This window comes from Malus sylvestris, chromosome 16 (assembly GCF_916048215.2).
Source record: "Malus sylvestris chromosome 16, drMalSylv7.2, whole genome shotgun sequence".
Lineage (NCBI taxonomy): Eukaryota > Viridiplantae > Streptophyta > Magnoliopsida > Rosales > Rosaceae > Malus > Malus sylvestris.
In genome coordinates this window covers 10904344-10917584 of record NC_062275.1, presented here as the reverse complement: position 1 = coordinate 10917584, position 13241 = coordinate 10904344, and the positions used below count along the sequence as shown (strand labels likewise).

The 13241-nt window shown below is 37.9% G+C and overlaps 3 protein-coding genes across 5 annotated transcripts; all 3 read right to left on the bottom strand.

Annotated features, from left to right (window-relative positions):
- Positions 1-1427: 1427 nt before the first annotated feature.
- On the bottom strand, positions 1428-4236 carry LOC126608220 (protein REGULATOR OF FATTY ACID COMPOSITION 3, chloroplastic-like). The gene is made up of 5 exons (XM_050276058.1): positions 3747-4236; positions 3293-3347; positions 3137-3193; positions 2885-2962; positions 1428-2015 (listed from the first exon to the last, which is right to left on the bottom strand). Exons 1-5 carry the CDS (start codon positions 4050-4052, stop codon positions 1609-1611), a joined length of 903 nt encoding a protein of 300 aa, XP_050132015.1. The 5' UTR covers positions 4053-4236; the 3' UTR covers positions 1428-1608.
- A 676-nt stretch (positions 4237-4912) lies between these two features.
- LOC126608216 (uncharacterized) lies at positions 4913-10358 on the bottom strand. Of its 3 annotated transcripts, XM_050276051.1 has the most exons (11): positions 10048-10358; positions 8468-9378; positions 8008-8137; positions 7451-7902; positions 7099-7179; positions 6906-7004; positions 6419-6577; positions 6186-6272; positions 5967-6038; positions 5508-5821; positions 4913-5389 (listed from the first exon to the last, which is right to left on the bottom strand). In XM_050276051.1, coding segments are annotated over exons 2-11 (2220 nt in total). In that variant the 5' UTR covers positions 9293-9378; positions 10048-10358; the 3' UTR covers positions 4913-5388. The 3 variants fall into 3 exon arrangements, with proteins under 3 accessions (XP_050132008.1, XP_050132007.1, XP_050132009.1); XM_050276050.1 differs by having other exon boundaries at positions 4913-5821; XM_050276052.1 differs by lacking the exon at positions 4913-5389 and having other exon boundaries at positions 5723-5870.
- A 997-nt stretch (positions 10359-11355) lies between these two features.
- Positions 11356-12911, bottom strand: LOC126608933 (F-box protein At5g49610-like). Its single transcript, XM_050276944.1, has one exon. The coding sequence runs from the start codon at positions 12579-12581 to the stop codon at positions 11502-11504; it is 1080 nt and encodes a 359-aa protein (XP_050132901.1). The 5' UTR covers positions 12582-12911; the 3' UTR covers positions 11356-11501.
- Positions 12912-13241: the final 330 nt, after the last annotated feature.

Genomic DNA, 13241 nt, shown 5'->3' with positions numbered 1-13241 from the left:
CTAGTCTTTTATCATAATTTCCATTAATAATGAAGTTATAATACATTTTCAAAATATGAAATCACGTTGTGGATAAACAATTGAAGTTTTTAATGTTATTTTATGGATTTTAGATTTATGACTTAATTTCTAAGGCTATTTATTTGTCGAAGAAATATTTGTGAATTTTATATGTGATCCCCCAAATAATTTTTTCCAGATCCACCACTGAATGCAATGGAGGGCTTCCTCCCTCCTTGTTCACGTTTGCAGATAGTTCAACATCTATCTATATATAAAGCTAATGGAAAAGGTTAATAGTGATTTTGGTGTCACCAAGCTTCAACAAAAAGATTTGGACAAAAATGTTCCCAAAATTATTTGATGCATTTTAATACTATTTTTTTTAATAATTAAAAAAAATTATGTCACCAAGCTTCAAAAGCATCCCAAAATAATGCATCAAACAAGGTAGGGGCATTTCGTCATTTTAATAGTATTTTTTTAATAATTAGTTTTTTGGTACAGTTTTTTTTTTTTTTTATAAATAATTAGTACCTCACAATAGGCTACCGCATGTACGAAAAATTCACACACCACCATACAAACTGTCACAGAATGATAGATATAACAGATTTGTATCAGCAATTGCAAATGGTCACCACCAAATAGTAAGGTCACATAAAATCATCGTAGAAGTGAGACCATATAGAGTCAACTTAGGTAGACGAGATCAAATAGCACATCGCTCAATACAAAAATCATAACCAGCCATATCATTGAAGCGGGGCCACAACACTAGCTGCATATGACAACATAACTAAACTAAACTAAACTAAACTAAATTAAACTATAAGCTAAACCAAACTAAACCAAACTACTCCGGAACCACAAGTCAAAATAACTTTATATTACTTTCAATATTAGGTGGTATCTTATGATGCACAGCATACACGATTTTATGAATCGAATTTAATATGGCATCATATGAAGAGTGGGGTTAGTAGAATTTATCTTCGTTCCTTGGGCTTGTAACAAGGCAGTACATTTAGTGGCTTCGTTTGTAGCAAGTGAATGGGGCTTTCATAGTCAATAGAATTTATCTTCGCTCCTTAGACTAGTAACAAGGCAACACATCTAATGGTTTCGTTTGTGGTAAGGGAAGGAGGCTTTCATAGTTGGAATGGTCTTGAGCCTAAATGGTTGTTTAATACATTGGCTTCTGATATAGACATCTCTATTCAAATTTAATAAAATTCTTTACCTTTGAAAAAAAAAATCGAATTTAATATCTAGCGTTATTATATTTTTATATACTAGTCTCTTATATGGGAATCAAATCAACAGTTTTAGTATATTTAAATTTAAATAAAATAAGATACATAAATGATCAATCCAAACAAATCTTTTATACGCTACTTAAATTTAAATCAAATAAGATACACAAATCCAAACAAATCTTTTATATGCTATTTAAATTTAAATCAAATAAGATACATAAATCAAAACAAATCTTTCATATGCTACCATCTACTTAAATATAATCTATTGTTTGAAACGTTAGACAAATTTATACAAAAATATTTCTCGCTTTCCCTGCCCTCAGTTTTCTTATCAATCCTGGTTTTCCTACACTAGTTGTTCTACCCTTCTTTGTTCCCTATCTTCTTCTATATCATCATTGTCAGCGTCGACGATAATAATCCCGTCCTCATCGTCATCTTCATACTCTTCGTCATCATACTCCATATCATCCTCTTCTTCTTCATCAGAATCTGTACCTCCACCGAGGGTGTGAAACTCGGGAGGAGGAGGGCAGTCTTCTGTGATTGCCTCATCCCTCTTAATCACAAGATGCCGAATGACTCTTTCATCCTTGTCTAGCAAGGTCTTAAAGTCATTTATCCATTTGGCTTCCATCTCAAAGTTCATCAAAACGTAGTAAGCGTTCTTTGCTTTCTTTATTTGGTATGCCAGTCTTCGCATTCCCCAATTGCTCACTCTCCATATCCTGGCTTTCTTCTCCGCTAGAAACTCTGCAAGTAATTCATAGATAAACTTCAATATAACTCTGTCGATATATTTCAAATGCAGCTCAAAAGGGTAAGGGAACTTCATCCTACAAGAATTCCGATAAGTATACACCGCATCAGTAGAATAGAACGTTAGCAAGTTGCTATACAAATGTTCAATCTAAGCAATATTTATAGATGGATGAAATTCTATCAATTACAAGCTCACTTGCCATGTTAGGTGGAAAAAGAAATTATAACGTTAAAAAAAAAAAAAAAAAAAGCTCGTACCCAGTGCACAAGGCTCCCGCTTTACGCAGGGTCTGGGAGAGGTGAATGTCGGCTAGCCTTACCCCCATTTATGGAGAGGCTGCTCCCAAGTCTCGAACCCGAGACCTACTGCTCATGGGCAAAGGCACTTGCCATCGCACCAAGTGCGACCTCTAAATTATAACATTAAAAACAAAAACAAAAAAGCTATCCATCCACGTTCATGAAAACATTTCACCACTCCCCAAAATTCTTCAAATATGCTAAAGTAAAACTGCTAAAGATTATTTCATGGGCAACCTAAATGTGACACACTCACAGATCAACATGTAGCAGGGAAACCATTAACACTACAAAACATCCACACATCATCACAGCATTTTAACTTCTTTTGATCTCAACTTCTGTCTTGTGTCTCTTTACCGTACACAGTAGTAAGAGAATTAGAAGACAAAAGTTTGAATACACCAAAATTCATGGTGAACCTATCATATTTGTTTCAGTGATAACAGATACATTACAAAGAGAGTTAGAAGAGAAAATTTTGCCTGCCTCAAAGTTCATTGCGAATCTATCGAAGTTCACGGAGACATTACTAAGAGAGTTAGAAGTGAAAAACTAACCTTCAATTTTCTCTTTGACACTCCCAACCTCTTCGGCATGTTTCTCATGAATCAGATAAACCAGCTCATAGTGGCGCACTGTAACAAGGGAAACAATAAGTTATAACCAACCAACCATGGTTAAACACTAAATAATATTTTCCATTTGTTCCATGAACTATTAGAAGACAATTTCTTTCACCATTTCAATCTAACAAGTCAAGCCAAGAGGCAATCCTACTAGCAAGAAAAATGAGCATGAACCGCACTTACTTCGTTCCTCATTCAAATCGCTTTGCAGCTGAAGCTTCAAAAATTCATACACCTTCTCTGCATAGAAATGAAAATAAAATCAATAACTGCAAGGCCCCAAATCATTCGGAAAAAAAGGGCAATCGCCAGCAGTCCATTTGAATCATGATAGCTTACCTTCTTCGGCATCTGCAAACTCAGGGAGAAGGTTACCATCTTCCTGAACTTTCTTCTGCAATTCATAACAAAGTCTCATCTCAAAATCAACTCAAAAAATCTTATCTTATACACCTTCATTTAAATTTTCAAGAAAACTAAAATCTTTCAGAACACAAGGCTCATACGCGAATGGTGAAACACAATAATCCCAAGAAACAAAACAAAACAAAAGAAACCCCTCAGAAGCCCACAATTTGAACGTATCAGAAACACGAATACACTAACTTTAAATCCCAAATAACAAATTTTGAGCATTCTACAGCAGCCAAAAAGTAAAGGGTCGCACTCAAAAGTCTTTGAATTTCGGAAGCCAAAGTTACAAAATAAAAAAAAATCCATAAACCCAAAATAAAGAAGTGAAAAGGAGTAAAAGAAATATGGAGTTTGTGTAGAAATATAAACGAAAGGGAACCTGTTTAAGCAGCACAGATTCAGGGAAAGGCCCAGTAGCCTCATCCGGTTTCGATGCAAAGCTGTGGTTGTCTTCCTTCTTCTTCTCCTTGTTGCTGTTCTTCTTTGCAAAAACAATCACCGACCTTCTGACTCTGACTGGGAGCTTCTGAGCTGGAAATGGCCGACGATAAGAAAACGAAGAGAACCCATTTGAGAATTGAAAGCTTGAATTTTGGTTTTTGGAGGAGGGCCCATTTGTGCAGACCAGTTTTAGAGCCGTTGGAGTGAGAGAAGCTACAGAGAAGGAGTGTATGAGTGCCCCCATTGAAGCTGTTTTGGAGCGGAGAGAGACCCGGCGAGGATATGCGATTTGCGATACAAGTGAAGGAAAAGGGGTGGTTTCGTAATTTCGATAGAGTTATATCTTGATGGTTAAATCCTGTCCGTCTGTAAGGTTATCCTGGTCCACCGTTTGATTCATCTAGTTCTTCGTGGTAGATATCCAACGGTCTAGTTAATTGGTTTTCCTTCTTTATCGATTTTGTTTTAATTCTTTTTCTTCTGACTTTTTAGGTTTTTTTTTCTTTATAAAATGAATGACTCATTATTTTAATCGACTGACCTTAGTCGAAAAATAAATAAGGCTATAAGAATATAACAATATCGTATTAGCTAAACCCTAATGACATAACTAACTCCAGGACAGAACTTGAAATAACTTTTCTTTTTCTCCATCTACGATCAATTAGGGTGAAATGAACCACTAGGAATAGCCTAGTGGTGAGGGTGTGGGTAAGGCATGGGGCAGATTAGGCCCCAGGTTCAAGGCCTGGTGGGGTCGAGTGGGATAGAGAAAACAAAAAAAATTAGGGTGAAATGAACCAATTTTGCTTGGTGAGATGGGCTAATTTTTAAAAAAGCATAGTTAAATTTTGAAGCGTTAATAATAATTCTCTTTATTTGTTCAAAAAATTTGCCCCAGACGGTAGCTCAACCTAGTCTAAGCATGGTTTCGCCCTTGCGAACCCAATGTACAAAACAGGTCGTTTTTCAAGTCCAAAATTTAACTAGCAACAAGGGCGGATTAGCATCAATACATTTCAATCTCCATTGCCACCCTAATTAGGTGCCCTGTCAAGAATCAAATTCACATCGGAGATCGAGAAACCAATTCCGACACCACAATTTCAAAGCTGAACCACCAAAGTGATCATATCGGGAGCATAACAAGGAGTAAATCGACTCCGTCCCGGTTTATCATATTCGTTAGGGTTCATCCCATGAGGTAAATAGCTAACCATCAGATTACATGGTTTCATAAACTCCATGTACATAGTAATGCACTGCCCAACATCACTTGCTTTTTCATCACTCCTTGCGTCCAACCAGTTTCTCTCCCTACACAAACCCAAGTGCAAAATGTAGGCAGTGCAACAACATTATTGCCTTGACCCGCCACGAAAATGTAAACTACCCTAATTTTTGGCAGCTCGAATTTTCTTATAGCGGTCTACGTTCTTGTGAAAATGGGGAAATAATGGAAGAAATGAAGACGATTAAGAATGATGAGACGGTAATACAAGCTCTCCGGTGTTGCAGACTAATGGTGATTGGATTCTATACTTATGATTAATGATGTCAAACTTTCCTCAGGCATCTCTTCTGACAAACAAAAAAAAAAAACAACAGGCCAACCTTGAACATATGAACTTTCTTATCAGGAATCAGTATCACTAATGCTTAGATAGTGCGAAACAAACGGAGCAACTTGGATACTCACCATTTCTTTCCCTTTTTCTTTCTCTTGTTAGCACTGCCACTGGTGCTGCCACCGCTCTTGGTACCAGGTGCAGATTTGGCAGATGGGCTCTCAGTGGAGGTGCCGGTACCAAAATTTTCAAACATGCCAGTTTGCACTGCATTCTGTAACCACTCAAAGAATTCTTCCTCTGTCATGTTCTCTTCCAAGTTCGATGTTGGCATCCGACCTCCTGTTTGCCCCGAACTTGTTCCCTTTCCAGTATTATGCTTAGAGGTCACACTAGTGTTAACATGAAAACTTGGCTTGTGAGTGTTGGCTGGACATCTCATACCCTACAACAAAATTGAGCTTCATGCACATCTGCTTTCAATGTGACAAAAACTGTGTGTGGGTGCAGAAGGCGGCATGAGTGTTATTCTAAAGGAAAAAGAATATCCATGATAAACTTGGTAAAATAGTTCAAATTGAATTAATTACCTGGCAAATATACCACTCAGTAGCATTGTATATCTTGCTATCAGCACAAACAAATGCGGATGGAGCATCTATCTGCACATACAACATTGTTTAAAAAAGGATGATCTTGCATTATGTAAATTTCAGCAACTATAATTGTACTGGTGATAATTCTTTTTTATTCTCTTTTAACGCAAAATTCTAAAGCAACCTTTCTCCAGCATATATAAATGCACATACCTTCTGCAACATTCCAAAGAAGAAGGGTTGGGAATATTGTTCAACCCACCCATCACCATCTTTTGCTTGATGAAAATCTTTGCAATCCTGTCAAAAGAGAAATTCCACAAAGAGGAGGACATCAGCACCAGGCGAAAAAATCTCTAACAGCATCATCTTTAAAGATGCTAAACCCTCTTTGATAGATGCAAACTAATAGAACATCATTAAACGCTTTAAAGGTAAACGAAAACCTGGCACCACCGTGCTTGAGATTTTGATTTCCTGGTGAGCACCCAGACATGAAAATTGCCGCACTTATTGCAGGAGATTCTCCTTGAATCCCCAAATGGGTCTTCACCATCGGCTTCCGGGTGTGCAAATCCAGGGGGAAAGACACCATACCCTCCATTCTAGGAAACACATTGCAATATTAGGTAAGACGGAAAAATTTAGAACACGTAATACTTGACATCCCTCAGAACTATATTCAGTAAATGAACAACTAATTCCTAGCAGAAGCCATAGCAAAGGGATGTATCCAAAACAACATAAGCTTCTGCTAACAATTCAAAAGTTAATCACAAAGTTGAATGAAAGGATCCCGGGAACCGACTGACAGGCTTCACTGTCAATTATCAACCCCTTCTTACATTCCTCATGGATATGGAAGAGATTGGTAAAAAAAATTTGAATTCTAAAACCAATTACAAGAAAGCATAAAAATTAGATATATATTACCTTTTGTGAAGTACTTTGAAATCTACAGAAAATGTTCAGCAGTTCCTCTCTCCTTAATTCGTCGTCATATGTTTTTCGCTTCAAGGAATCAAGCAAAATCTAGAAAATATGGGAGCAAAAAGGGCCAGTGGTACAATCAGAATCATAATCAAATCAATCATAGAAAAAATCTCAATGGACATCAAATGATCACCTCATATGCATTCTGAAGTTTCTTGAAAGCTTCAGCAGCTTTTTCATTTCCCATATTTTTATCAGGATGGACCAACATTGCCTGATAAGAAATATAACAAACTTGTTAAAGCAAAAGAAATATATTAACAGAACAGTACAGCATGTTATCCAGAAGCAGTACTTCTATATATGTAAACGAATCTTTGGAAAGATAAAGGTCATCATTCACTAAACAAAGTTAGATCTCAGATTCAATGCTTGGCCATACAAATCTTGAAGCTTCCAAGAGAATAACATAACAAGAAACAACAAAGAAGTCAGGAAAAGATCCCTTTTCATGCTTATTAGAGCAAAGAAAGAATGGCACTTACCTTTTTCTTGTACTCCCGCTTCAGTAAAGAAACATCTACATTTTCGTATCGAGAAAATCCTAACGCGGAATAGTGATCAGTACAGTTTAACAGCCGAACAACTTCATCTTCAGAGGTTATCTCAGAATCAGTGCTACTGGTTGAGGGTACTCCTTGGCTACGATCGGCAGAAAACAATGGAACATTTTCGGAGGATGAAGCATGTGCCTGCTCACTGTTAAAGAAGTCTGGTTGACCTGGAATTCCAGATGTTTGTTCAGGGGATCCGTTGGGTCTTCTCTGCTGATTTACGTTGTTCTTTAGGAAATATATCAGACAATCACTTGAGATAAAAGACAAATTCAACCCCAAAAGCAAACCCAGCCATCCAACATATGTCCAAGCACAATAAACTGAATACACAGTGGCAATGGACAGGGCAATACGCTCATGGCTCAGTGTGAATGCCAAACCTGAATGTTGAAGAATGTCAAAGCTCAGCAAGCTGTGATGAAGAAATATGCATACTTGAAAATTGAAATAGATGATCTGCACTTGAAAGGAGGTAAAAGAATCACCTCCTAAGAAGATTGCAAATCCTGTTGTCCAAAAGCTTCCATAGAACCACAACAAAAGAGCTCCACAAAAAGCAACCACCAAAATCGAGAGCATTAACCCAACGAAAAGTCCAATTAAAGCAGCAAAGACCTGGAAGTTTATTCAATATGTATGAGAGCATACTAATGCAAACTTTAACAGATACTCTTAAACTCACCCATCTGCCTCACCCATTGCAAAAAACAGATAACTATTAATAAGGACACATACATAAAAGTTTGGATGTTCAACAAGTGAGAAATAAACATTAGGAACCAGGGAGGTTTAAAAGGACGAAGGGACTCAAAACAGGTACATTTTGTTGGGAAAAAACAAGTAGAAAAAATAAAGCCAACTATAATTATAAACATCCCAGCCAAAGAGACTGTAAGTTATAATGAGGTGAGTGGTCCGTAGCAACGTAGCGATACTAGGGCTTACCAATACAATCAGAAACTTGAACATCCCGGCCATAGCAACTACTGAGAGAATGCTGCACCATATAACTGAAAAGAAGGATGTTGTTCCCATCCGAGCTAAGCTATCAATGCCCCTTACGGTACAATCCAACCAGGCCATTGATAAAAGAAACAATATACCCCCAAACTGCATAAGCCACTTCAAAACAATTGGATATGCCTGCTCAAACTTTGTTTTGACATAATCACGGGCATATAGTGCCGTACTTTTTACAGTAAGAAACATTGGCTCGTGCCTCTGCAACCATTCACTAGCCATCTTCAAGAATGGCAATGCTGATGCCTTCAAGTTTCTAAACAATCGGGTATCTGAAAACTCTAACCAAGCCATCAAAGTTCTCATATGCCATCTATTCAGAGAAGAACCAGATTTTCTTTTTGTATGTTTTCGGCGTAAGTGACTCGGAGGTAATGTTCCATTTTCTTCTCTCATGCTTGGAGCTTCATTGTTTACATTGCAGTCTCCTAAATCACTCCGTAAAGAACTTGACTCCTCTGGACCCTGCATTGCATCCATACCTTGCTTCTCTTTCCTCAAAGACTTTCCAGATTTTTGTTTGCTTTTATTCTCCTCCACAGGATGATTGGTTTTACTCGAACTGGCTGAAAGAGGACTGCTTGGCTGGTCACCATTTGGCAGTTCTTCTCCAGGGAAAACTTTCACCTCACTTGCTTTCCCATGCCCTTTCGTTTCTCCTAGTGTACACCCTGAATCTGGACCCTTCTTTTTGTGCTTTGATGTCTGGCGATCTACAGCATTCTTCTGTTGGTTACCCTTCCGAGCCATAGGGTAAAAGACCTTGACGTACTGTAAGCTAAGTCAAAGCTAGACGACTTACAATCAATTCAAAGCAACCATTCCAGAAATACAATCTGAAAATAAAAAACTAACAGAGTCACAAGGATGCATGTATACATAAAATCAAAACTTTTTGTAGAGTACTTCCGCGAATATACGACTCTTCATAAATCATCACATATCAGACAAGAATTTGTTTTGATAAATTGATTACCAAACTGAAAAATGGCAATGCAGATATCAGTAAAAATCTAAACTTCCCAACTTTACTGATAACAGTACCCTTACTTAGAAAACTATTAAAGAGTAGAATTAGCATTTAGCAATGGAAAAGGGGTCGTGGATGGTGGACCCCATATATCAATATTGGGTAATCTGCATAACTTGTGAGGTGTGAATTAAAACAAAAACCCAAGAATTTCAATCTAACAAATAACCAAACTTACATTGTTCATTTCGCAAGAAACAAAATTCTCAGGAAGAAACACATAATACACAGTATTGTATCAAATTATCAACCACGAATCGATATAAATTTCAATTTAAAAGTAAAAATCGAATAACCCCAACTGAGGTTTAAATCCCCAAATGTCAGAAAAATGATCAAACCCCATTTCCAACAATTCAGTAATCCCAACACACCGGACAAAAATTCGATGAAAGCAATAAAATTGAGCAGAACCCATATCATAAAACCACTGGAAATTAAGTATTTCAACGTTGAGAGATTGATACGGACATACCTGGAGCTCTGAGGCACACAAAGGGATCACTGAGAGAAGAAACTCATACCATAAAGCATCAAAGCGGGATGTTTGGCGAATTGGGTTCTTCTGGACATGGAAGACCTGAGCATCCAGTAATCAATCATCAATGAGCAATCAGCAATCAGCAAGCAATCCAAATGTCACAGTTTTTTTGGGTCTGCGAAAAAAGGACAGAGAAGCACTCATGAAGAAGCTCTAAGGCCGAAGGAGGTTTTCTCTGTGTGCGTCTCTCTCTCTCATCCGAGAAGTTGAATTGGGGTCTGTTTGGCTGACTGGATTTCTTTGTTCCGAAACAGTTGTCGTGCCGCAGGACTACGCAGACCTCGGGGTCCCACGTGTCCCTTATTTATTCGATTTCCTTTTTTGTCTAAAGCCCATTAAAAAGAAAAAAGCCCATAAAGTTTTCTTTCGGTGTGGTGTGACCGTATGACCGTGTGGGCCTTGAAACCAAACTTCCACTTGATGATTGCTCTACAAGTGCTTTTTGATTATGTATGGAGAAAAATTTTAAGATGCGTTTTGAGTCATGGAAGTGTTTCTTGTGACATGCCTCTTGAAAACTTCAACATGGTTATAATGAAAGCCCTTCTAGTAGATTCTCTTATGAGTAAAAGTGCTTTCTGAAAAAGCAATTTCAAGCAAGTTCGAAAATAAATCATTTTTGTTTTGTGCATTATGCTTAGGCACTTTCACAAGAATATTTCTGATTGTATGCAAGTTTCTCTCATAAAAAGAAGACATACAATTGTGTATCCTTAAATTTGTAAATCTGATAGATTGTTCTGGAACAACTGTAGTAGTGACCAGCCAAGCAGTAACATGAGCTGCCAGCAGTAATGCAACGAATTTGTGCTCCCCACAACTTAGAAGTCGCAAATCAACTCATTGGGTTGTTAGTGGGTACTCGTTAAAACATGTTTAATTTGATATCACCATAATATAGATGTGAGACTGGTAGCTGTGATAATAGTGTAAGGTGATACCAAACTAAATAGTTCTTAATAGCTACCCATTAACATTCAATAGGTTGATTGGCCACCTCTAGCCGCACTCTTGTACGAAAGTGTCACACAATCACATTTTGGTAACTGTAACGTGGAAAAAGCAAAGGTAAGTGATTTTGAGATACTCATTTCCTCCCCTTCACACCGCTGTTTATTTCTAGCCTTTGAATTAAATAAATCGTACAAGAACCAATGCATAGAAATAAACAAGAACAAGAGTGCAGAATGAGCAAAGGGTCCCATACTCAAATTGATGAAAACAAAGTAGAAGATAATATGCCACAGCCAAAAGCATAGGATTATAATTTATACTGCATAAGTCAAATGTTGATCACTGTTGACAACCCCCAATCGGCCAAACATATACAGATAATTAACAAAGGAAATCTATGTACAGAACAAGTTCATGACATGCAGTTTCACATCTTACTGACAAGACAAAATCGTGCTCCGAAATGCATGTGCCGAGTACCACAACGGGAGTGTAGAGCTGTTCTTCACAGAGTACATCTCTTTCCACACACGAGTCTTGCGATAAAACACCAGTATCTGCTTGTGGGTTGCCAAGAAAACGCATTCACCAGTCTGACATATGGGGAAGATGCCCGTAACAAGTCCTTTGATACATCGAAGACTCACCGTATCCACCAAATGCCACTCCTCTCTCCCGTAATATTTCAACACCCAAATTTTCATCCAAGCATCTGAAATCTGGATCACCGACAGGCAACCATCTGACTCCAACAAGTAAAACCTATTTCCAGACACACAAGTCACTTGTTCCGGCAATGACATCTTCCTCCAAACATCAAACTCCAAATCGAGCGCGAGAATACAGGAACTACCAGTCAACCAATGAAGTGCACCATTAACAAACACGACTTGGCTCTTATTCATATGGGTGAACTGATCATCCTGAAACGAAACAAACTTCCTCCATTTGCTCGACTCAGAATCAAATATCATACATACAAAAGTTCCATTCGGCCTATGACCAAAAGTCCGATGGTAGCCCGCTAAAACAACATTAAACTTCTGGGTGGACAAATTGCAAGCCAATCCCACCAGGGTTGCCTCATCATAAGGGTAAAATCGGGTCACATGGCGCTCCCTACTCTTCGGAAGCAACCTGAACTCCCGAGTCATGGGATTACAAACATAGTAAACACCCTTATCAGGAATGCTAGAGCAACACAACAAGCCATTACAGGATGCTCTGACCTTAACCCTATCCCTCAAGAAATCCAATGAAAATTCGGAAACACCCCTCCGATTATCCACAACAATCAAATCTAATTTCGATCCCAACGAATCCGAAACCTCAACCAATAACGTAGGGTTCTTAGCAGACGTTTCATTGTACAATTGAATGAAATACTTGTCGGAAACCAATCTGTACCAAAGTTTACAAACAGTTTTGCTCCTGAACAGCGACTTAATGGGTAGTTTTGAGAGGATTTGGAGGACGACTTCGTCCGGGAAAAAACCACATCTTTGGGGCTTCATGATCAAATTCCAATAAACATGAACAGAAATCAAATTACCCAGATGACTAAATTAGGAAAAGGGTATGGAAATCGCTTACCGGGTGAAAAATTCGAGATGGGTGTTTGATCGAACGCAGTCTGATGCATGGAGATGAAGTGGGATTTCACTTCTGAGTTTCAGAGTTCGCCATTTTTTACTTTCACAGAGGAATTATGAGCAAACGAAATGTAAACGTTGATAAAAGGTTGGATCTTTGATCCATAATTTGGTGGGACAAAAATGGGATTGGAATTAAATTAGGGATTTTGAGAATCGAGAAATGGAGAGTTACGAAGAAAATTGAAGGTGGTTGGTAGAATTTGATCAGATTGATGGGCTTTGTGGGCTCTAATCAAGTTGGCCAATCGCAATGGGCCACAGATGGTGAGGAGGTTATCCAAGAAAATGTTTCGCGCCAATGGGCTGAACCCAAGTGGTCCACATATACCTTTTTTTACCTTCCACCAGCACTTCTCAAATTTCAACCGACGAATTGGATAAGTTGAAAAGAATCAAATGACATAATTAGTAATGGGTGTGTAGATATTACTACCCTTATTGCATTATTATTATTTTTTAAAATTCTAAAATACGATGAGAGAGATTCACGATGGAGATAGTGAGCGTCAAAACCCAAAT

Bases quoted from the DNA above. Each gene is read 5' to 3' on its own strand.
- LOC126608220 (XM_050276058.1), bottom strand. From the start codon at position 4,052: ATGGGGGCACTCATACACTCCTTCTCTGTAGCTTCTCTCACTCCAACG. The intron at 3,194-3,292 runs GTAAGCTATCAT...ATTTCTATGCAG, and splicing joins GTTTGCAGATGCCGAAGAAG to AGAAGGTGTATGAATTTTTG. The intron at 2,963-3,136 runs GTAAGTGCGGTT...CCCTTGTTACAG, and splicing joins CGATTTGAATGAGGAACGAA to TGCGCCACTATGAGCTGGTT.
- LOC126608216 (XM_050276050.1), bottom strand. From the start codon at position 9,292: ATGGCTCGGAAGGGTAACCAACAGAAGAATGCTGTAGATCGCCAGACA. The intron at 7,903-8,007 runs GTGATTCTTTTA...TTCAACATTCAG, and splicing joins ATTTGCAATCTTCTTAGGAG to GTTTGGCATTCACACTGAGC. The intron at 6,273-6,418 runs GTTTTCGTTTAC...CTCTTTTGACAG, and splicing joins CTCAAGCACGGTGGTGCCAG to GATTGCAAAGATTTTCATCA.
- LOC126608933 (XM_050276944.1), bottom strand. From the start codon at position 12,581: ATGAAGCCCCAAAGATGTGGTTTTTTCCCGGACGAAGTCGTCCTCCAA.